Here is a 25,405-nt window from a genome sequence, read left to right on the forward strand (position 1 = left end):
GCCATTGATGAGCCTCCCTATCTCACAGTGGGCACTGATGTGAGTGCGAAGTACAGAGGAGCCTTCTGTGAAGCCAAGATCAAGACAGCAAAAAGACTTGTCAAAGTCAAGGTATGTGGTTTTCCTGCAAATAGAAAAAAAGAAAATCATCAGTGTTCAAAATAGCAGTGTGAAACTTCTTTACAGTCGCTAGACAGCTAAGCTGTTGTCCTTTATTTGGAGGCTGGTCGTGCAGTCTTTGAAATAACATTAAGCTTATTTTTGTAGGGAGGGGAAGGGTTCCCCCCTCTGACACAATTAAATACATGGTTTCTTTCACTGCTTTGTCATCTGCTTGCATCCAGTGTTTGTGGCCTTGAGTAACACAGGCTGATCTTAAAGTAGATGTTCAAGATATGGCAGGTGTAGGCTTATGTATGGGAGAATGTTATCAGAAAATAGTTAAAACTACTCAACGTAGATCTGATATGGTTCCTTTTACTTTAGGAGCACAGGTCACCACTATTTAGCAGTGGCAACTAGATAATGCTTCAGGAATAAGATGAAACCCTGCTGTCTTCCAACAAAGACTTGGCATATTGAATCCTACTGCATAACAAGCAGGGGATCTCACCTAATCTTTATTATGGCTAGTTAATGACTGAATGAATCAATACAAGCTACATGCAGCACAGATAAAAACTGTGGAGAGGGAATACTTGAGATGCATTTTAATATTCCTTGAAAATTTAAAGTATCATTTCTAGAAATAAAGATTACAAGATTTGGGCTTGGTTTTATTATATACTCTACACTGCAAAATAGCCTTATATTTCTGTTTGGATAATATTGCCCTAAAAGCTTCTAACCTGGAAGCAGGTACTATTTTTCTGCTCTGCCTCTTAACCCCATGCAGAAGTATAACAGAGCAAAGATCAAAAGCACTTACAAAAAAATAAATTAGATTGTTGCTCTGCAACAGAGTTATAGTGGCAGAATATTCTTCTTATTTACTGTAAATATATAACTGAAAACGTGAATTGTGAGTGGTGATAACCTGCTATAGAAGACGCCTCCTATGTAAACTGTCATGCATTGCTTAAATCTGCCCTCATGCTATGGCTGATTGTTGCCTAGAGTATGTATGAGGGAGGGTGCAGGCTGTCTCCAAAAGCCCTGGTGGGAAGGACTTAATTGATAATAACGTTAACTATAATGAGATGATGTTAGTCTTCAATCTGACATCTTTAAAAAGCCTTTAGAGCAAATTAGTGGTCTTTTCACTCTTAACATCATCAGCTGCTCTATGCTTTACAGCACCATTGAGTTTCAGCAACTAAGTTTTGGTATTTAAGCTGTTAAGTACCATTATTTGAGTACAGGAATTGTGCCTAGATCAGTAGAATCTTAACTCCTTTCAACTCTTTACTTGTTAAATGGCCAATTGCAGTTAAGGCTGTTTTCCCTTGTTTGTGGAGGCTGTGCCTAAAGCCCCGTGGATTCAAGTTGGGGGGTGTGTGTGTGTCTCTGTGTGTCTCTTGTGTGGGTGTCTGTCTCTTGTGTGGGTGTCTGTCTCTTGTGTGGGTGTCTGTCTCTTGTGTGGGTGTCTGTCTCTTGTGTGGGTGTCTGTCTCTTGTGTGGGTGTCTGTCTCTTGTGTGGGTGTCTGTCTCTTGTGTGGGTGTCTGTCTCTGTGTGTCTGTCTCTGTGTGTCTGTCTCTGTGTGTCTGTCTCTGTGTGTCTGTCTCTGTGTGTGTGTGTGTCTGTGTGTGTGTGTCTGTCTTTGCTGCTACTGTATAGCTTAGGTCAGTTGTTGTCCTGTTAGTACTGTTGCTGCTTTGTGCTATGATTCGAGATTTTTTGTGTGTGTGTGAGTGCAGCAGCTATCTGTTTGCATTGTCTTTCCTCTACCAGGAACGTGCATTCCCTAAACTTAGCAGTGACCCCTTGATTTTCTCTAAATATCTTTTCAGCTCTTTCTGACACATACAGACTTTCCCCAGTACTAGCTCTAACCAAGATTGTTATTATCAGGTGTACTTTTTTTCTGGAATTTTGGTAGTTTATCTGTTGTAATTTGTTTTTACTTGTTTAACAGTTTCTTCTGGCTCAAATATATTTTATGCACTAGTCTGCTGGAACTACTAGAGAAAAGGGAAAGTCAATTAACTTCATAACATCAGTTTTAGTCTGAAGCTTTCATTTAGGTTTTGTAACTAGATACTTTGTTGAGAAAGGGGAATGGCGACAATTTTTTTTTTTTGATACGGAGTATGTCATCTTCAGGCAAGTAAAATATATTTAGCTGTGCTTCTTTTTACATCCTTTCTTCTTCTGTCAAATTCTGCTTCCTAGAATATTTTGAGGGAGCCCTTCATAACAACTTTCCATCACTGGTATAGTTTAATAGTTTCAATTTAACACAAGTGCTATGTGTCTATCATTTCAGTCTCAATAGGTACTATACTTCACAGTTTAGCAGTCACTGGTGGGTTCTGTACATGGTACAGAATTTTACATTATCAATGTAGCTGCATGACACACTTTATCACAGAAAGCAATAAAACAAGATTTGCCTGGACTTGTGAAAAGCGTGAAGGTGGTACAAATTTGATTAAAGGGTAAGACTTTCACTCTTAGTGGTAGTCCACTTCAAATTTGTAGGATCAATTGTAGCTTTCCTTAGAGAGCTATTGAAGCCAGTTTATTTTGGCAGTGTCTCCTAAAACAATTAGCACCATCATTCATAGCCACTTGTATTTGGGCACCCTCCACAGAAGTTTCAGAAGAAACTTTTCTGTGTAGGTCTTTATTAAACAGAAACTAGTGAAGCATCTGTTGTATGGAGCCTACCAGGACTGTCTCTTCAGGATGGTGAAGAAAAGGAAAATTCCAACTGAGTCTAGATAGGTTGATGTTGTGCTGGTGAATGTCTTAATCTTTTACCTGGGACAGAAAGGATGCACTGTAGCAGTGTGTTTCATTTACCTTTCATCATAGTCCATCGTGGCAGGCTCTGTTCTGGATAGAGTTCCTTTTTGTTGTAAAATACATTTAAAATAATTACAGGAAGTAAATAAAAACAACATTTCATATGAGCCAGTAGTGTCACAAATGTCAGATTACTTTGCATCTGCACTGAGCTTTTTGTTTTCTAGGTAAATCCCCCAAAAGAGAGGAATAAGTACCTGTATCCATGAAGCTGAGGTTCAGAAGGGTAGTCTTTGCTCAGTTATTTCCTAGCCTGAAACCTGCTTTCAGATTGCAAAGTACAATTTTGGCTATCTGGGGGACAGAATGTATTTGCCGTCAGTAGGTGGGATGATGCTGCTCTAAAAAGAATGTTGTTTTATAGCAATGTATTTCTGTGGTTTTCAGATGACTATTTAATGAAGTAGCACCTGAAAGGCAGTAAAGCATTTTAGCGCAATTGTTATCTAATCAGTCAGTCAGGGTAGTCTCTCCTGAGTCCTGCTTGCAGGTACTGTTCTCAGCTGTTCACTCCTTTCAGGGTTTACAAAATTCATTAAGCTCTCCTCTTGAGGAGACTAAGTAGGAGAATTGGTGTTAGCTAATGTTGTTCTGAAGGAAATTTTGCTGTTGCTGTGTGCTGTGGAGAAATTCTCAATAATAGTGAGAACATAATCTTGGGTACATTCATGAACCAAGTCCTCAGATTTAATGTAAGACTACTGTAATTGAGTTACTGTTATATGGATGAATCTCACTTTACCTTATTATTTTACAGTAGATACTAAATAAAGCAACATATACTGAGTGAGTATGTTCTGGTGAATATTAGAACATTATTTGCGTGTTACTAAAAGGTACATGCGTACATAAAATGCAATGCCAGAGTTTTCTCAGTTTTCCTGAATTTCAAAACCAAGTGGAAATAAAACTTCAGGTGTAATTGATAGGAGGAACCTGTAAGTTTCAGTCATAACTTCAAATTTCCAGACTGTTTCTATTTTCCTGAGGACAACGTGTACAATTAGAGAGACATACAACCAATGATGTGGGAGAATACCTTGAAAATACAGGATTTACTCATTCCACTTCTGAAAGACTGAAAAGTTAGCTATCCATTTACTTCCAAATAAGTAGCGCTGCGCAGGCTGGGCTGATATTAATTGAAAGGCTATTTGGGTTGTTAGTTTTGTTTAGCTGACAGCAGCGTCCCGTACGTTTTTGTGTGTGAGTCTTCCCACTGTGAGTGAGGGGAGTGCATTTTAATAAGCAAACCTTATCATATCAGGTTAGATATAGGGACTAAACCGATTTGATTTTAGAGCATTGAAATGTAAGTATTTCTTAAAAATTATTTGTGCTTCAAAGTCTTGACTGCAGAGATTGTTTTGAGACATTAAACATTGTTGATAAACTGTTGTCACTTTCTTTAGAGGTAGTTCTATTTTGAAAGATAAAAAATATTTTAGAAGCTTCAACAAGTAAGAATTTTTCTCCTTATATTTCTAAATTATATGAATGAAATGGTTTTCAGCAAGTGGAATGATTATAGTGATGAACCGTTATATATGAGAGTAAGAGAAGGGCTATTGACAACTATGTGTGCTTATGCTGCTCAATTGTATCAAGTGATTGTCAGTTGAATTATATTTTTTAGGTAACTTTTAGACACGATTCTTCTACAGTGGAAGTTCAGGATGACCATATAAAGGGTCCCTTAAAGGTAATATATTTGTTTCATATTTTATTAACGCTTTGAAAAGCATTATTTTTCAGTATTTCATATAAAAATGTATATGCATTGTGGGGTGAAAGTGGAAGGTTCAGTTTCTTACAGAGGCCAGATAACATCATGAAGCATAAAAGGCAATGCTGCAAAGCTAGCATTAATACCCTCTTCATGTTAACCTTTTCTTCCTAGTTAAAAGGGATGCAGCATACAGGCTGATGCAAGCTGCTTTGTTCTTTTTGGCCTTAAAGCTAACAAGTTTGGCTGGCTTTGATTTTTAGTCACTGTTGCTTTGGAAAACTCAGCTGGAGGATTTGGTGGGCAAGCTCTTATACAAGAGAATGACATCACTCAAATTGGTTCTTGTTCCCCACCTGCTGGCAGGAAATAATCAGCTCAGTTAGTTGGCTTATTTTAGAGGAATGAGAAGAAAGAAGTTTTGAGGGATACAAATAAATTCAAGTGAAACTGGAAAAGTATGGTGTATTTAACAGAGTAGGTTAGATATTATCTCTGTTTGCTAAATACAAAAGTGTTCATTCCACTGCCAGTTTTAGAAGTTCTAAAGAGCCTTTTGTATTTTAGGTGGGAACTGTTGTGGAAGTGAAGAATCCTGATGGAACATACCAGGAAGCAGTTATCAACAAATTAACAGATGCAAGTTGGTACACCGTAGGTAAGAGAAATAGTTATGTATTTCAATAAAACTTTTAACTTAAAAATAAATCTATGACCTGAACACGTCTTAAGCGTGATGAAAGAAATTTTTTGGAGATGCTTAGGTATTCAAAGTTTATATAAAAACTCCAAAAACCTAAATTTCTTGTTCTGGGTTTTATGAGAAACTATACACCTCGCAATGTGGAATTGGGAACCCAGATAAAGACCTAGTGAGTATAATTGGTAACTGCTTCTTAGATATTTAATATGCTATTGTTAAATACTCTGATGTAAAGTATGTTGTCATACTTCCTTAGAAAAGAAGTGCTTTTTAAACGCAAACTGGAATTACTTAGTTTTCCCCAACTCTCAGACTCAGCTCTGATAACAGCTGTTGTAAAAACAGACATAGCTTGTGTTTTAAAAAAGTCTTTTCGTTTTCACTGTTTTCTGATGTGACATTTCAGACTTTAGATGCTGTATCCACATACCCATAAGCATATACAGCATTTTTTTTCCTTTAAATATTTTGTAAAGGCTTTATATACATGGGTTTACTCTGACCAGAGATCAGTCTGTCTTGGGGAAAACTGTTCAACTTTGGAACGATAACATATATTCCACCTGTGCTCTAGTAGTCTTAAAGGTACTGCAGGAAGCATACCGATTCTTGAAAAACTACATATTCCTCTCCTTGACAAATAACTGGGACATGGGAAGATGAAGACCAGATCTTGAAAGAACCTTAGCCAGACTTAGTTGTTCTGATATATTAAGGGTTGTTATTAGTGAACTGATATTGAGCAATGAAGGAAAGACTGACTCCCTAGTCGTAGTCCTTTCAGAAGGGAGTAGAGCTGGAAGTTTTTAGATAAAACCTTCTAGAACAGTGTTGCAGAAAATATATCTGTTTTCTTGCTGTAGAATATATGAGTAAAAGAGAGACTAAACTAGAATGAGGTGAAACATGACATACAAAAAAGAGAATCAACATTATAGGTAGTGTTTTAATATAGCATGGATGAGACATGAGAGCTTTTAAGAACTAAGTGATATAACTGGTGTTAGAACTGTGTTGTGTTGAAGTGTTTATGCTTCTGAGAAAGTGTGAGGTTAGCACTTCATCAGGAAGAGTAAGATAGGAGTTCATGCAGATTAAATTTGGAAGGTAGGTGTCACAGAGTTACAGCCTGTAAATCAAAGTAGATGTCTGTCAAAAATCCTGAACGTGAATAATAGGAAGAGGAGATCTAAGAGTTGAGACTGAAAACCATATTGTGTAGATAAAAGCAGACAAAAGCGTGTTGACCTTGCGGAATCAGTAAAAGTAGTGCAGCTGCTGGCTGTGTAACGCTGTTCAAAAGAGGGAAGTGACTCTGGCAGTGGCTAATTAGAATAAGCTTTGTCAGGAGGGTGAGTGGAATGAGACTTTGCAGATCTGAGTGAAAGCCCTACTTCAAGGGCTATTTGCCATTTACCAAATTTCAGAATTAGCATGCCTCTTAACCAGCAGAGTTATCTAATGTTGTCCTAACACTTGTTGAGAAATACCTGTTTACTTGCATTTTTAATGATTTTGTGGATGTAATTACTATGATTTGGTCAAAAACCTTGTGAAGGGATGCAGAGATCTGAAGTAGTACTTTTCCAGAAGTTGTTAGTTAAGATGATTTGTGCCAATGCAGCAGTAGTGTAGAATTCAGAGGAATAACTGTTTTGGAGCTGCTTGAGAATTCTTTTAACACTGAAGTATGGGCAGCGTTGCTGTAAGAGCATCCCTGTATGTCCTATATTTGTAAGATGTTGTCTGAATAGAAATTGTACATCAATTTGTTTGTATGTCCTTTTTTGGTGCTACTACCAAAGGAACATAGAAAGTAAATTAAATTAAATTAAAACCAAACAAATGAAAACAAAACCAAAAAACTCAAACAACTAAAATTAGTATAGCATGGTTGTATAAATACATAAGGTGTCCTTAGCTTACTTGCTTGTCCTATAAAAATTCCTCCAAAAAGCTCAAGGTATTCCAGTCCTGATAACTAGATACTCTTCTGTCATTTGTATAAATGTTTCTTTAGAAAGTTTAAGTGGTACTCTTAACGTTTGACTCTGAGGAAAAAAAATACAATTAGGATTGTTTGTTCTACTAAAACAGCAGAATTGTACATGTTCAAAAGTAGACATTCCCTTCTACACGTTTTTTTTTTTGTCATTACATTGCATTTTCTCAGAATTCAGAGTGGTTTTATTTGTATTAAGTTGCCTCTTTTTTTCCTTTCCCTTGAAGTTTCAGAATAGGTATTTTAAAATGCATTACACTTCTGCACCATAGATTGTTTTGCGGATGTTCTACTAGATTAAAATGACATACACAGTACAGCCGTGTGTGCTGTGCTGGCCACACAAGTCCTTCAGGGAGGTGAAGTTTTTTCTTTGAATGTTTTCATGTTATGGAACAAGATTAAGAATATCTCTGGCTGGGAAGAGGCCACAAGTAGATTACTGCATAGGATACGTAATGTGGCTACCTACCTAGCTCTGAATAGGTTTACCTCTGTTGTAGTCAGCTTATCTCTTGAAGTGGATAATTATTTTTTTTTTAAATATCTTGTTATGTAAGGAGACTATTATGTTAACTAACATGAACTGCATTAGGAACCTGCTGTCTTCTACTTCATTTAACCAAGGGAGGGCTTAATTATGTGTTGACTGTTTGAGATGCAGCTCCAAATCTGTGTTTTCTTGTGCAGTTCTTGCCCTTGATACTTTTCAAGAAATTTTTGAAGTGACATATGTGCATCTGTAACTGCTATTTTAGCACTAAACAGTACTCAGCAGTTACTGCAGTACAGAACACAGACTGAGGAATGGTAGTAACAAGGGGAAGTTTGTTCATCAACAGTACTGAATTTTATATAGGGATGAAAAATTCTCAGAGCTAGGTAAAAGTTATTTTCATATCAAATAAATACCAGTCAAGAATTTTGATGTACCATGTTGCTTTTTGTATATTTAAATTTGTAAATGTTGAAAATAAGAGTATAGCACCCACTATCTGAAAGTCACATGAAAATTGGCTGAAAATTAATTTCTCTAATCTTGCCAAGCATCTTTTGCCAGTTGACAGCTATTCTCCTAACACTGTTATTTTGACTCTGGCTTGTGAAAGTGTTTAAATATTTTTAGTTTTCTACCACATGATTGAATTCTAATGAGACTGACAGAATCAGGCTTGGCAGTACTGTTGATGGACAGAAGAGAAGATTTGAATGAAGGTGAAAGAGATGTTAAGAAATTGCTGAAACTTGTTTAACTTACAGTGTAAGATTTTAATCTAATCTTGGGGTAGTTTCTGAGTCCACAGAAGGCTTCAAGGGACAAGATTTTAATTGTTAGCAGTGTTGGGGAGGGGAGAGGGGGTCAGTTCTTGTCTTAGGGAACACTACAAGCATAGCCCAAGAGTTAAAACTTGTCACCAAGTTTTCACCTGTTAAGTACCTGCAGAAGATGACAAAAGCTTACTTTTTATGTGACCGATTTATCAACTTCTGAAGATCCTGGATGTTCTGGTCCATGAATTATCTGCTCAACTACTAATTACCTACGATTCCATTTAACTTATGCAAATGTGTAGTAGCTATGGTGAGACAAGCTTATGCATTTGATCGATCTGTGCAAATGCTTTTCTGGTTATGCATCAGCATCCAGGTACAGCTTTGTTTTAAGGACTGGCTACAGGAATATATACATCTCTTTTTCTGACATCTAAATCAATCATATACTGGTTTTAAAAAAATTTTTTTTTCTTGCCTTGCTTCTTACCTGGTGACAGTATTTGATGATGGTGATGAGAAGACTCTTAGACGCTCTTCCCTGTGCTTAAAAGGAGAAAGACATTTTGCTGAAAGTGAGGTAATTGAAGAATTTTTTATATGACAACTTTTTATTTGGAAAAAATTAGAAGTGATATTTTTAGTACCTCAGTCTTCAGTATGTTATGTACATTTATGCTACAAAAAATGAGGATTATGTAAAATACAGTCTAACGGGTCTGGCTTATTCTTTTTTTATTTATTTTTAATTTTTTATTTCCTTTTTGCTTTTATATTATTAATGGTTCATGGATTGTAGATCACACAAACTGCAATCACACAATTACTTTGCTTTATGTAAAAATTAGCTAAATATTGAAAGGTTAGAAAAAATCAAAACATGGTACATGAAAAATTAATGTACTTCTCTGGATATAATTAAGTTCTGCTGGATTTTAGGTAAATGATCAAGTCTAATTTGTAATAGCTGATAGACTTGGAAGATCAGTACTTTTCTTCTAAAGGGCAAATTATAAGTTGCAGTTAACCTGTTAATTTCAAGACAGTTATCAATATTTTCAAGCTGGTTCATTTATTAAAGGTCACTTGTGTATTAAAGGATGCAGACATTTGTAGCAAATTTCGAATAGTTGAAATTTCAGAATGAGGATTATTCCTTCTTGTTATGTAATACAGTCTGAACTGATGGGCAGATTTGTGTAAACATGTTGGCTTACTGGAAAGCTGCTGAAGACAGGGGGTTTGTTGCTCTACATAAATATGCTCTATTATTATAGTCTGCTGAGCTTGTTGACTGGTTATTGCATTCTTGTGAAGGTTCAGATGCCTTCTAGAATCCTAAGTCAGGATTAAACACGTGTAAAAAAGAGAGCCTAATTAGATGCCTAAATCTGGATTCGGATATAAATGCCATAATGTTAAAGATTATGTTGTTCCATTGATTAGCTCTTTGTTATTAATGATCAGCACCCCTGAAAATTACATTGCTTCTTTTCCATAAATACTATTTTAATACATTTTCAGAAGTATTACGTTATCTTAAACAGTTTGAAAATTTTTGTCTGTGTGTTTTGCTTTGTGACCCATTTGCCTGAACAAGAGTAATTTTAGATTATTTTGTCAGATTCAGAGAAATCTTATGTTCAGGACTCCTACTTTTTATTTTATTATCATTCCTATCATCTTAACTTTTGATGTTTTGCCAAAAGTCATTGATACATTAGCTCTGAATGAAATGCATGTTGTGTGTTTCTAGTAATTACCTCATGATTGCTTAGCTACTCAGCAGAGGAAACTGCATCTCAAGTTTCTCTGGTAATTAGACCAGCGGCATGCGATTGTCTTCTTCTGAACTTGGTTTAGCTTCATCTCTCACTCCCCAAGTCTGTGGAATCTTTTAAGGTGTCCACTACAATCATAAGTAACTATGCATTTACTTTATTGTCTCTTATGTCCAGTTCTCTCTGACACAGAATACTTCTGAGATTCTTGGTGCTTCACATTTAAAAATTCATACACGACTCAGAAGTGTAATTTGGAGGACCATGTTTACTTTGGAAGGCTTTATGCCTTCTTTCAAAGAACAGGTGCCTGTACAAAGAACTTCTTTGTACCGGGAGCCTTCGAATCTGGGATGATTGTAATTTAAACAGGTAACAGCAATCTTAGGGGAAGAAGATACAGCACGTCCATGAAATCTTTCTGTTGATGCTTTACACGTTCTCCCTGAACAGAGAAAGTTCTTTTTTCTCTCCTTTTTTTGTTTTGATGCTAATTAGCACCATTTGAATTTTCAATACAGCAACCTCTTTAAAATTGTTTTAGAATATTTCTCTTCTATGTTAAATTATGAAAAATACAATGATCTTGCCATGTTTGCTGTGATCAAGTTGTCTTGTGGCTGCATTTCGTAGGGGACCTTTGTTCATTTATAAGTAGATGACTGGGTGTTTAGTCTGATGATTAGGCAGGCAGAAAATGCGTCCTGTAGAGATAGAGTATCCTAGGTCAGCAGAGTACCTGATACTTAATTCTCTGTGTTTGAATGGTCCAGAGACAGGATGTCTGCGAAGATTTGTCTGTGTGTGTCAGACAAAAGTTAGTTATTTGGAGGTGGGGAGAAAGCGTTGAAGAAAAACGCAAACCGAAGCACATTACTTTTGAAAATCAAAGCAGTGATGTGTCTGCTGTACTTCTGTATTTCTTGTGCAGTGAGAAAGTCTCTCTACTGACAAAAATTAATTTAACTAGATATTCTTCAAAATGTAAGTTTTTATTAACTTATGCCATTTTTTTAATATGTTTATGTAATTTTTAATTTCAACAGACGTTAGATCAGCTTCCACTCACAAATCCTGAACACTTCGGCACTCCTGTTATAGGCAAGAAAACAAACAGGGGAAGGAGATCCAATCATATGTAAGTTTAACATCTTTATATGCCCATGCTGTCTGTGTTTAATTCTGAAGCTTTCAGTGTGTGTGGAGTTTTATTAATTGTATGTTCACGCTTCTCTTATTCAAAAAACCGGGAAGCTCTATGAAAAATGTTGCTTAGCACTCAGACTGAAAGTCAGTTTTACGTATATTGTTACATGCAAGAATTACAAGTCTTCATGCAGTTAATATTTAAAATAGTACTGGGTATAGGCACGAAGCTTCTCTGTAGTAGAATATTAGTAGTGTAAATGTGTTGGACTCACTAGAATCCTCTTGTAGAACAGTTTCTCATTACAAGGTCTCTGAAAGGCTTTTGGAAGTAAATGGACAATATTATGGTTTGCAGCAAAGGTTATTGATAGAAGAACAAAGTTCAAGTGTAGAGATTTGATTTCCTAGGTGCTAAAATTCTTGGTAGTTGCAGTCTTGAAAAAAATGTGTTAAATACTCCGTTGACTAGTGGTTGTTCTTTGTTATTTGTGAGTGGATGCTGGGTTTGGGGTTGGGATATTTGTGGGGTTTAGTTTCTTTTTTTTAGTTGGTTCATTATGGTTTTCAAGTTTTGAGAGGGTAGTGGCTGGGGTAGGAAGGGAATTTTCATGGTTGGATTACCCTTTCACACTCTGTCTTTGATAGCTTGAAATAAATATTACCATGTATATGTACAGATACTGTACATTTACTCAATTTTTGATTTACTAATTTGTGATGTATTGAAGGAAAAAGATGGAAAAAGCTGATGTATCCTGCAGAGATTGTATAATTGCAGCATCCTTGGTGCATGTGACTGGGTGGTTGTCTTCTCTGTTTCCCCTAACTGCACAGGATGTTGTTATGGCAGAAAGAACACACTTATATTATGATTAATGCTGACTGAACTGAGTAGAAATAAAAATTGCACAGATACTGCTATAAGCTAAGTTGTAATCTCTCTAAGAGAGTCCTGCCTTTCTCCCTACCTTTATTTCCTTTCCATTCCACAAGAGATTCTCAAACCCCAGAAAGCAGTCTGGAAGATGTTTTCATACTGTATTTTAAAAGTAAACTACTTTAAAAGAGGATGTCAAGGGGAAGAGAACCCAATGCTTTAGCAGCACTGTCAATGATGACGTAAAATTAGAGTTGGGAATATGAAAAATGATAATTCACCTTAGACTGTAGCTCGGTTGTCTTCTGTTACACAAATGCTAACTGAGAGTCTTTTATTAACTTTGTACTTAAAAGTAGTTATGTGAAAAATAGAAGATAGTTTTTAAAATTCTGCTTTTTGTCTTCATTAAACACACTGAGAATCAACCTTCAAAGTAACTAGTGAAAAATAGAAATGGAGCACTAGGAGTGTGGTGTTTTGTTTGTGTTTTTTTTTTTTAAGTAAGTTGCAGGCAATTCTAGTTGGAGTAGTTTTTTACATTTAGACTCCCTCTATGGTTAAAACCCGGTGCAACTTTGTGCTGGAACAGTCAAAGCAATGAGCCAGAACCTTTTCTAATCAAAATATATTTGCACCTTTGCCCATCTGCTTACATTCCAACACTTCATGCAATGTGAAATTGAAACAGTTGTTGAAATGCTTCACTGCACATCTTTAAACAAGTGTATCAGGATAAATAGACTTATTTTTCTCCTTGCTGCTATTCATCATCATAGCTGATGTTTCTTCTTCAGAGATTTGTCCTCTCTCAGACTAGCTTTTTATTCTATATAGCTGTTAAAGCATAGAGAGATTAAGAGGAAAACCAAAACAGTTTAGCTTAATGTTGGGCCAAAACTACAACTGCAACAGTATTTTTAAACAGTGCTTCACTAGGGCGAAATTCTCATTTTGAATGTCCTGACAGTGTGTTTCGTTTCTGTTCCTCCGTGTGGATGTATGGTGGTGTTTTGTTTGATTTTTGTATGTTTTGTGTGTACAAGTGCACTTCTGAGTTTGTAATGTTTGAGTAGTTATTATGATATCTTTATTTCTGTTCATTTTTATCCTAAAACACGTAACAGACAGTTCAAGTCGCTACTATTTATGCCTCTTTGAGTTAGCTTTGGATTTCCTGTAATTACAGTAGGCAAGTTTTGAATAGTTAAGTTTTAAGTCTTTTTCTGTTGTTTAGTCCTGAAGAAGAATCTTCATCCTCTTCCAGCGATGAAGATGAAGATGATAGGAAACAAAGTGACGAGTTACTAGGAAAAGTTGTGTGTGTCGACTGCCTCAGTGTGGATAAAAAGAAAGCTCTGTGGTTTCCAGCCTTGGTAAGAGTTTTGTTTTTGTTTTAATTTTATAAAGTTTCATTCATTTTCCAGGCACCAAGAAAGGTGGGATTTTTCCTTTTTGATAGATTAATCTAAATTTTTACTAGAATTCAATATTTCTTGAACTTGGACTGTAAGGCCTTGAACAACCTAGTCTAATTGAGAGGTGTCCCTCCTCATGGCAGGGGGTTTGGATTAGATGATCTCTAATGTCTCTTCCAAGCTAAGCCATTCTATGTTAATAGTCAAAGGAAATGTTATATACGTAAATACATTTATTTACAAAAAATAATTGCTAACATGGCTTTATTTTTTTTCCAAGCAGCCAGAGTTTGTTGACCTAATTCCAGCTCAAAAATGTGTTCAGTACTATTGAGCTAAAATTTCAGGTTTTTTTTTTCCTTAGGCTTATTGCATGTCATTTTTCTGAACTACCAAGTTTTATGAAGAAAAAAAAACTACAAAGAAGTACAAAGAGAGGGGAAGTTTAGTGATTGCGTAGATACTATTTTTCTAGATTCAATGTGAACACATTTGTTAATTCTTTGTTGCTATGGTAGGTAATAGAGCATTGCCAGTAAATTTCCTTTAAAATAGCATTGAGTCCTTTAGTAGAAATATGGTCTATCTTTATTCTGATTTAAAGACACTTTTAAAAAAATAAACTTCTAATACAATGTCACTGTTATTCTCAGGATTTAATATAGACTGACTGATCTATTTGGAAATTACCCATACATGATACTCCCTATTACGAGACTTTTTAATTTTAATTTTATGATTAATTGGTATTATTTGAATAATTTATCCCTGGCAATGGCATGTTTATTTAATTTCAGGAAGACTTGCACTCTGCTTTTGAAAGGTGCCCTAACATAACGTTTAACTCTGCTTAGTGTGTGCAATAGTTCTTGGTCTTGTAATGCGGTCCAGAGACTTTCCAGCAGGACTCGGAAAAGTTAGCAGGATAGAATGAGTCGTTGAGGTCTTTTTTTTCTTTCTTCTTTTTACAACAATGGAGAGGGCAGAACACACCGCAAGAAGATCCCACGTGAATGACAGCTGGCTTTAAGAGAAGTTTTCAGTACTAGGCAAGAGAATCGAGCAGTTGCTGCGCTGGAAGCTGTCACCGAGATGGATGCAGCCTCGGCTGCAGCACGGCTGCGCTCTGAGGAGTCACTTAGGCCGGCTCGAGCCGCTTCTGAGGAGTCGTCAGTTAGGCCAGCTCGAGCCACATCATGTCCCACCAGTGGGTTAGTCCTTCTGGTCATGCACACGACAGCGGTTTCCATGGCAGCGTCGCCAGTAGGTGTTGGGCTTGCATGTGACTAATGTAGTGCTGCTGCTCAGGTTAGCTGTGGGTCAGGACTTAAAGATTAACTGAATTGTTGCTTAGGCTCCCAAAGCATATGAAAGGTACATGCTGTTATTTTTCTGGCTGTCATGTAGACTAGAATAGCTCATTCTTCGTGGAAAACTTCCTGCAATGAATGAGAAACAGTAGGGGGATAAAGTTTGAGGGTGGAGCTTGTTAACTCTGAAATAGCTAATCCTAGATTAACTGTTATTTTAGTAATCAGGTTTATAGCTCTGCAAATACACATCATACTGCATTTAACCTGAAAGCTTGTGCCAAAGAATAGATTTATACCCCAAATAGTTTGGTTTTTTTGATTTTTTTTTTTTTCTTTCCTCTAGTTCTGCCTCTCCATTATTTTACCTTGAAAGCAGGTTATCTCTACTGTATCAACAAAGTAATTTTATCTTATTACTTACAAATTTTACTTTAAATTCATAGTAAACTAGTTGTAATTATGTGAATAATGAAATGAAAGTTCGTTTAGTGTGCTGAAGAATACATGTCCAGAATTACTTTGTTATTAATGATAATGCATACAGATACGATTTGTATATAAGCATGGAGGACATGGTGCAAGTGTATTATTGTGAAAAGAAGTTTCGGGATTAGTCTCAGCCTTTAGAGAAAATCACAGTTAAGACTAGTAGTGGAAACTGATTAGGTTAGATATCAATCCTCTAACTAGAGAGCCTGTCACAAATGTAAAACTCCAGAGGTCTAAATTTGGTAAAAACTACTCTGAGGACTCAATGATTGACTACACTGTTTTAATCCTGCATGCATGTATTTTTGGGCGTTTTGGTTTTTGTTGTTCTTATTGGGAGGGAGTGCCTTGAGAGCAATGGCTAATTTAATTGTAAAAAGCCCTGTCAGTTGCTCCTTATCTCAAAGACTGTGATTTTAGTAAGCCTTATAGCTTCGCTTCATTTTGTTGTGTACTTAAAGGCTTTTGGAAGATGCAGTGAGGAAATTTACTTGCAGCATTTTCAGAAAATTGAGTTTACTTAGGATCATCTCTCTCATCTTTCTATGACTCATTGGCGTTTGGGGTTTTTTGTTGTTTTTTTTGTGTAAGGAAATAGAGAATACTTGATTCAGGCAAAATTGGGGTGATGTTGCTTGATGTAAAGGCACTAGGTGAGATTCGGGTAAGCTGTTTTCCAACCTCTGAAAGGATTTCTGACTACTAACATCTTGATGCTTCTAGAAAACCAATAGCTCGAGTTGGAAGGGTTATTCTGTCTTTGGACAGCTAAGAGGTTGTATGTGTCTATTTCAAATGGGGAATGATGATCACAGTCTTTTACCTTGGTATTAAAACTACATCTCAAACTGCGTAAGTTGTAGTTTTGTAAAGTAATTTCTTTGAAGACTCTAGAATGCATTGAACTTGGAGGCTTAGGCTGTTAAGTCTTATTTTTCTGGAGAAGCATATATAGCCCATGCTCTGCAAGACACAGTTGTTAGCAAATCATTTGGAGCTTTTGATTTAACTAAAATGCTGTATGGCTGGCGACCTTTGTAAGGAGGAAGAAAATTTTTGTCATGCAGTGTCTGTGTGTGTTTGGTGGAAAAAATAGAACTGAAGGCAGCTAGTTTAAGAGAAGTAATTCCAATGGCTAGATTAGGGCTGCTGTCATTTGTGGCTCCTTCGAGTTTTGTAGCAACTAGAAATTTCTTAACTTGCAGGGAACTACATACGGTTTGAGAGAAGAGGGAAATGAGTGATGAATAGGGTTGCCTTTCTGTTCCGTAACTCTGGAAATTCAATACGTATTTTTTTATTAAATTCATGAAGCTTTATGATTAGTGACTTGTATACTGATTTGACAAAACATAAATAGCCTTTAAAATGGCAACAAATCATTGGTATGTTGTCTCAGTGTTAGACTTGATTAGTCTACTTGAATTAAAGAACCTGTGATAATACTTGTACTTGAGGCACTCTTCTCTCCTTATGAATCCTCAGTTGTAAAATTTCACTGCATAAATGGTGCATGCCTTTGTTTTTGAAACTGTATGGTTACATCCTTGCAATTTCTGGAAGTTCTTCAGAAGAGATCTCTATCTCAGCTGGCAGCACTTGATGGAAATTCTGTCCTTTTAGGATGAGGAGTAGAATAAGCTTTAGTGGCATGACAGGTGCTTAACTTGTGTCAGAATGTTGTTCTTACTTATGTGTTGGGCAGCAGCCGTCAGTTCCCTCCAGGAAGTGAGCATGAACTCATGCATTCAGTAATTTCAGGAGGTCATCACTCCTGTGTTTTGAGGGATCTCAGTTGTTCGCATCTCAGTGGGACTGGAGAGAAACGAATCCAAAAGTTTTTTGAGAAGCATAGTATGCACTATTATTCTTTTGTTTTTCTTTTGTGTCTCTCAACTTTGCCTTTGTACTGTCTTTTCAGGTGGTTTGTCCAGATTGTAGTGATGATATCGCAGTGAAAAAAGACAATATTCTCGTACGCTCCTTCAAGGATGGCAAATTGTGAGTAGGAACGTAGAGGTTGATAACTGAATAAAAACTATACCAGTCAAGTGAAGTGTAGTATGAGATGTGTTGGGTAAAGTAATAATAACATCAGTAAGCTCACTAAGTTTCTGCCAAGATTCTTCTAATGTGTAGTAAACTGTTAAGTCTACATTGTGATAAAATTAGTCTTGAACTTTCTCATTACTCATAGCAGGATGCATAAATCTGTCTCAGTTCTAATTTCATTGTTACAATGGTGACAAACAGAGCAGTGTTTCGTGACTTTGAGAATGGCCTGAGACACTTCCATGCTCTAGTTGGGATGGAGCACCTCTTTTCAGAGATGTGGCTGTAAGCTTATCCAGCCACAGGAAGGGGCGGATGCGTGCAGGCACACACATACACCACATGCACACACAGAAGTTCTTGTTCTCTTTTTGAGGTAGTAAAGCACATGTTTCGGTCTGGACTGCGACTGCACGTTATCGTGTTGTTTGAAAAGATCTGTAATACTACTCAAAGTAGGAAAGAAAATAGAGATGCCTAGAAAGCCAGACTATGGTATCTGCAATAAAATAAAGAACTTTGTGTTCTTAAGCCTGTGTTGGTCAGGGAGGGGAGTTGATGGATGACAATAAAATTCTTTTTCCTAGGTTTTAGTTCCTATTTAAAAAGTTGTGGCTATTTATTGTGCTTGGTTCAATTTAACAGAATGCTTTGCAGAAAATATATTGAAGTATTTAACATTTTCATTGAGATTTAATTACTTACCAAGTCTAGGCTATTGCTTTATCATTTGATAGTTTTTCAGGCATCAATGCATGGCACTGGAGAAGCACACACATACGCATGTACACACACAAGCACGTACCCCTCATCCCCCAAAGCAACGGTTCAGATTCACTTTCTTGGCTATAGCTGCAGTAGAAATTTAAAAGTTATTTCAATTTGGAAGTCTTTCATTTCATACTCACAATTTATACAAATATTCATTTATGTTTTAAGCAAGGTAGAGTTCTGTTGTGAGTAGTTACTTGCTAAATTAACAAGGCTTTTGTTAAGTGATATGTGTGTATGTTTCGGAGATGCCAGAAACTACCGGTTGGTGGAGGAAGAATGCTTTCTTTAATATTCAATGCATGCATATGGATGGTCTAACCAAAATTCTGTAGAAGTTTTGTTTTCAGTCTACTGACTGGCTAATAGCATACTAGACTTGTCACTCTAGAATTGTCCAAGTAAGCTTTATGTGCTTCTTCTGTGTATTTACTAAGTGTGTTATAGTCTTAGTGATAACTCTGTGTTATACTGTTTAATTTAGCTTTAAAATACTTTTTTATATATATATATAAATTAACACTTTCTAAATTATTTAGTGTTTCAGTGCCAAGAAAAGATGTTCGGGAGATTACTGAAAGTTCACCAAAGCCAGATGCTTTGCTAAAGCAAGGTAAAATAACTTTTTATCAGAAAACTCATGTATGTATTTACTTTGTTATGTAAACTGGACCAAATTTGCGGCAGATGGGGTCATGTCTTAAAAAATACAGGATATTTTCGTATAGCAAAATATATTGAAGAGGGACACTTCTGAAAATCTAGAGGAACCTTTTTTGAAAGGAAAACACACCACAAAAACTCAAATTAAAAAAACCCCTCTCTGCTGTACTTGTTTTAAATGCAGATATGCCAAACAAGGGGTATAATCATACAGCTTACACTGGCTTTATAGGTATTTAATATTTGGCTTTTTGCATTATATCTTCATAGACTTATTCTCAAGGTAGTACTTCTGATAGTTATAAGTGAGTTGCCTTTATGCACAGTCAAGAAACTGAAATTGTGGATTCATTTGCATGTTTAAGTTTGTGCGATCAAACTTTCAGAATTAGCTTGTGTTTATTTCTTCCTCCTCTTCCCTGTTCAATATAAGTAAACTAGAGCGTAAATCTATTGGAATAGGGGTTCTCTCAATTAAATTTTCAAATATGCCCTTACGCAGCAGATCCTTATTTGTGTCTATAGACAGTAACTTGATAATAATCCTAGTAATAGCTCTGAATAATTTAATGTGCAGAGAACATGAGGCCAGTTTGGCTAGGTGAGACAAATAAGGATGGACAACATAGATTTGTTGTTGAACTTCTTCGAATTTGGGGGTGGAATTATAAATCAGCACTTTTCATTCTCCTCTTGCTCACCCACCTCTGAGTACTTTTTGATTAAAACATTTGTTTGATTAAAACATTTGTGATACTTCCTAGCAGTGCTAACAAATGCTGATCCTTTTACAGCTTTTGACCAAGCCCTTGAATTCCGTAAAAACAGAACTGTTCCTAGTAACTGGAAAACAGAATTGAAAGAAGACAGCTCCAGCAGTGAAGCTGAAGAAGAGGAAGAGGATGAGAAAGAAAAAGAGGATAACAGCAGTGAGGAAGAGGCAAGTGAAGTTAGGAAAGGGTGTGGATGAACAACTGATAAAAATTAGCAAGACTATAATATTTAAGTAGAATGTTGTTAACATAGGCAACATCACTGTCTCTCAGCTTTTAAAATCTTTATTCAACATAGATCAGTTAATGAAAACATCAACTTGAAGATCTTTTCAAATATCTTTGAGTCACTTAGCAAAAAAAACATGTAGTCAAAAGACTGAGTCATTAGAGGAGTAATGAAATATAAAAACTGGAACTCAAAGGAAGATTCTATCTTTCCTATGCTGATCTTAATGCAATGGCAGACGGGGTACAGGAGACTGTTGAAGAATGGAAAAGAGCAACATGGAATGAAAGTACACTAAAGAAGAATAATTTCCTTTAGACTTACTGTATGACTTCTATTACTTATTTTTGGAAACTTTGCAAGTATTAAAAAAGTATGCAGAAAATTAATCAACTTATATTGTGTATATTGTTTTGAAGTAGTTTAGTCATCAGAATTTCTACAAATTCTGATTCTACTAGTGTCATACTGGTACTGTTTGTGACAAGTTGCATTTCCTAAGGAAATTATGAGGTGTTCTAAAATAAGCCATAGTGCTTTGTTATGAAACTCCACTGATTATTATTCTAAGTGAATGTAATGCAAAGATTTATTAGTGTAATGAACTGAACATCCAAAATACCCATGTCTAGCTGCACCCCATGGCAGTATGGATGCAGTGTCGTTGGCTGTGCTTTGCCAGTACTGTGGATTAGAACTCCCAAGAAAGTGCAATCACCATTTTCTCTTTTGCTTCATCCCTGAAAGTGAGCTAGAATATCCAGGCATTAAGGAGTCACTTAACTGTGGTAGAAATAGTCTTGAGATTTTTGATATGATCTCTTGATCATTAATAACGAGGTCTCCCAGGCTTACTGCATAAACGATCAAAATTCAGAATACATCTGGACTTACATCACTTATGATACTTTAGTGATCAATCAAAAACCCAATTTCAGTGTGTCTTTGCAGTTACTGTTTTACGTACTTGGAAAAACTGTAGTTTGTCACATTTCCTTCCACGTATCAGAGTAGTGAGAGCATGTGTCTCTTTGTATAGTATCCTGTTGCTGATTACGGTAAAATGAACTTAAACATTTGAACCTAAATTATCACTGCCATACGTTTCTTAATGAAGGACCGTAACTCAAAGTGGTGATGATTTTCTTGTGTTCCTAACTTAAACAGGAGGAAATAGAGCCATTTCCCGAAGAACGAGAAAACTTTCTTCAGCAGTTATACAAGTTTATGGAAGACAGAGGTCAGCATTTTAATCTTTGGCTTGCAGAAACTGAAGATAGATGTAGTGCTTAGCACTTACTTTTAAAGGATTCAGTCTGTAAGCTAGTGGTGCTTTGCAGTTCAATTTTCGAAACAACTGTATTCATGATTTCTGACTTCCCTACTATTTAGAAGATAAGTCTGTCACTTGACTCTTCTAAAATACAGTCATTTATTCTTGCTTTCAGAAAAAAAAGTAGATATCCTTGTATATTTTCTACAGTATACTTCTAGTATGTATAATCAAAGATTTGATATCCTCAATCATGGTAATGTATGTGCTCAGTTTAATAACTTTAAAATACTTAAGATAAAATTGAACCATGCCCCCACTTTTTAGGATCGTGAGAAAAAACATTTACATTTTGCTAATTTTCTTGTGTGAATCCTGACCACCTAAATGCATTACCATTATCGGTAAAGTAGACTGAAATGTTTTTAAAAGCAAATGCTATTTATTATATTAAATCTTTACCAGGTATTTATACACTACAAGAAAAGCACAGTGTCTCTGGAGGCAGGGATGAGGGTGTTTGCATTTAGATTAGTATTATAACTAGTTAAATTTGTATGGTTTTAATTATATGTGAAGATGAGCTGAGGATCTGTTTATGAGATGACAGTGTAATAGCTACTGCTAGTACAGTAGCATAACAAGTTTCAGGTCTTTGAAACGTTGTGGGATTTGTTCCTGGGGATGTTTTTGGGGTTTTTTTATTGTAGTGAAAGGACTGTGCAGGTATTTTTACGTATAACATGAATAATATGGGTAGCAAGAAAAGTTGCATCATTTGTGCATGTGTAATACATGGAAGAATGTGTATGAGTTAAATTACATTACTGAACTACAGCAGAAGTGGGTTATTAAGACTCTAGTTTCTTTAGTTTCATGAAGAGGAAGTACCAGATGCATGAAGTGATCAGAGGGAGAGGTTTACAATACTATATTTAGTAGTGCATGTGATACAGATTTCATGTTATTCTGAAAAAAAACCAAACTACAATACACTGTAATAACTGTCTTTGTTTACAGGGACTCCTATTAACAAACGACCTGTATTAGGATACAGAAATTTGAATCTCTTCAAATTATTCAGACTTGTACACAAGCTTGGAGGATTTGATAATGTGAGTATTAGTTTGATGAATATTCCAGAGCCATAAAATCTGAGGATGCTGTTTAAACAGTGATAAAGAAGAATCTTAGACAGGAGCTTTAGACATGAAAATTGAATACTACAGCTGCGTAAGTTACCCTGTAGCTCTGAAAATCATGCTTTAACAGGAAACAGAGACGAGTTTTATATTCTAAATAAACTGCACTTCTACTCAGCGTGTTTAATTATTGCTGTGTAAAATCAGCCAGCAGGTGTGGCTTTGCTATATTTCAAGGAATGTTTGATCAACTTGTTACCTCAGAAAGCGAAAAGAATCACTGCTCAATAAAATCTCAAAAGACAAGTAATCTAGTTTAAGGACTGATGTGAGGCCCTTAATTCCTGTATATTCTGTACATAGAAGAGTGTACTGACTGGGATTAGTGAATTGGTCTTGGAGCAGTAATTGAAGCATATGGTATTCACAGCCAAGCAGATTATGTTACTGCTTTGAGCTGCTTCCCATAAATGTAGCTTGTCGGTTGAGGGAGGTATGTTTGTGCAGTGACACCTTTCTGATATGCAAGAGAAGATCTTGTACTTGAGTGTTGCAGTACATCTGCTTTATCTGCACAGATGGTTAGAAATGAGCATATTGCACTGTCACAAAACTTTGACACCAAAGGGCGTGTTAAGGACATAATGAAAGACCGGTAGCCACTGTATCTGGTACAATACTAACCAGGCTGAGTATTGTTAAGCTGAGTAATGCTTTGAATTAATTTTTTTCTTTCCAATTTAATTAAAATTCTAACTCTGGTAGTTAACAATTACACGGAATATAAAATAAAAACAAGATACTGCTTTTTCTGATCTTTCTGTTTTCTTTCCTTTGTTTTATTACCACCTGGAGAGGAAAGCCTGCTGTGGCTTACTGAAATGCAGAAGTGCTAAATTGCTTTAAATAGTTACATTAGACTACAGTTTACGTTATAGTGAAATGCTGTGTGTGTGATAAATACTGATTTTATAGATCAGAGGAAATGACTTATAATTATTTTCCAATGTTGTAAACTTTGTTTAGTCTTCTTTTTTTCTGTCAGTGAGTTAATTCAAAAACCATGACTTCATTTTCATTAACAGATTGAAAGTGGAGCAGTGTGGAAACAAGTTTATCAAGACCTTGGAATACCCGTATTGAATTCAGCTGCAGGATATAATGTTAAATGTGCATACAAAAAGTAAGTAATAAAGCTATAAAGTTTATGCTAAAATGCCACTAGAATGAGCTGAAGTAATCCTGTGGTAGTGGTAATGTACATCAAGTCTATAAATTCTCTGCTATAATACAGTTTTTTAGGCTTTAAAGTTACTGTTCATGTCTAGCTTCTGCTAGGTAGCATGTTCTTTCTTGAAACAAACTTGCTTATTGCAAGCAATTTTTTTCTTTTAGATACCTCTATGGTTTTGAAGAGTATTGTACATCAGCTAACATTGAATTTCAAATGGCATTGCCAGAGAAAGTGACGAGCAAGCCTTGTAAAGACTGTGAAAAAGAAAAAGAATCGAAGATGCGTGAAGAACCAGAGCAGGATGTAAAAGAAATAAAAGTGGATAAGGAGGAGCGCAAGCAGGAGGAAGTAGCAGTAGTACCACAAGAAGAAAAAAAGTTAGCTGAGAGTGATAATGAAAGTAAAGAAAATGATAAGCCTTCTGTTCTGGTAAAATATTTTAATGTTCCTGTTATATCCTGTTTATAAAGTCAGATGTTGTTGATAACTGTGAATTTGTGTCAAGATCGCAATCTCCATAGTGGATTTAAACCAAGACAAAAAACATGCTGTAAACCTAATTGAGAACAATGCGTTTGAGCCACATTTATCCCGAGGTGCCTGTTTTAGGGGATCATGATGTCAAAATGTATGACTTGTTAGAAAGCAGCTGCAACGTTCCACTTATTTGGGAGACTAATTAGTGTGTGTCTTTATCTGTATCTGGGTGATGCATGTTCACAACTATCTACAGTGCTGATGCTATTATTTTGCATTTAGGCTCTCATAAATCTTGCTTTTACTTCTCCGCTCCAGCGAAACCAGTGAAGCTCTACAAAGACCTAAGCAGTACGAAGTACGCAGTGCTCTAACGTAGTTCAGTGCTTCTGAGAGATAAATGTTTATGGCTTTTCGTGGTCCCATGTGGAGTCAGTGGTTTTAGTGAAGGAAGGCCGGGGCAGTAAGCTGAAATGCTGCGCTGCGCAGTTTGTTCTGGAAGCAGCGTAGCTCCGCCGGTCAGCGTGCAACAACACAGCTCTAACGCTTCAGTGTGTGTGTGGCAGCCACCAGCCCTCGTCTGTCTGCTGGTGCTGACTCCGGGGCAAGTAGCAGGTGCCTGGTACTGATACCTCTGTGTCCTAAGTACTGTGAAGTGTTCATCTAAGGGATTGCTTTGCAGTTCAGAGAGCAGCCATGCCTTTATTATTGTGACAAAACTAGCTAGGGCACTGGCTGCAACTTCAGAGTCTGTTATGTTTAGCTTGAGATTTTCAGAACGCAAATCAGCAGAGGTGCTGTAGTTTTAGAACTTTTTTTTTTTTTTCTCATATAACTTCTCTGTGGTTTGTCTACCTTTTCTTAAATCCTTTGTATTTTCATCTCTCCTTGTAAGTTAATTAAAGGTTTCGTTATCCTAGGGAAACAAAAAAAATTTGCCAGATCCTGTGGGTACTCAGCCTGATCAAGAAAAGGACTTAAATGTAATCAAAACTGAAGATGAAGCCAAAAAAGAAGATAAAGAGGAGGAGAAGCTTAAAGAAATGGAAAATCCTACCATACATGCAGATGCTGAAGAAAAAGAAAAATCAGG

The 25,405-nt window shown here is 36.2% G+C and overlaps 1 protein-coding gene across 1 annotated transcript; it reads left to right on the plus strand.

Annotated features, from left to right (window-relative positions):
* On the plus strand, positions 1 to 25,405 carry ARID4B (AT rich interactive domain 4B (RBP1-like); the record flags this gene model as incomplete). Its single annotated transcript, XM_009877050.1, has 14 exons — positions 1 to 111; positions 4,605 to 4,670; positions 5,262 to 5,352; positions 9,172 to 9,251; positions 11,499 to 11,590; positions 13,716 to 13,854; positions 17,620 to 17,699; positions 19,061 to 19,134; positions 19,979 to 20,124; positions 21,354 to 21,426; positions 22,480 to 22,574; positions 23,687 to 23,784; positions 23,997 to 24,264; positions 25,233 to 25,405. Coding segments are annotated over 14 exons (1,586 nt in total), but the record flags the coding sequence as incomplete, so codon positions are not given.

The sequence above is a fragment of the Apaloderma vittatum genome, unplaced genomic scaffold (assembly GCF_000703405.1).
Source record: "Apaloderma vittatum isolate BGI_N311 unplaced genomic scaffold, ASM70340v1 scaffold44389, whole genome shotgun sequence".
NCBI classification, from domain to species: domain Eukaryota; kingdom Metazoa; phylum Chordata; class Aves; order Trogoniformes; family Trogonidae; genus Apaloderma; species Apaloderma vittatum.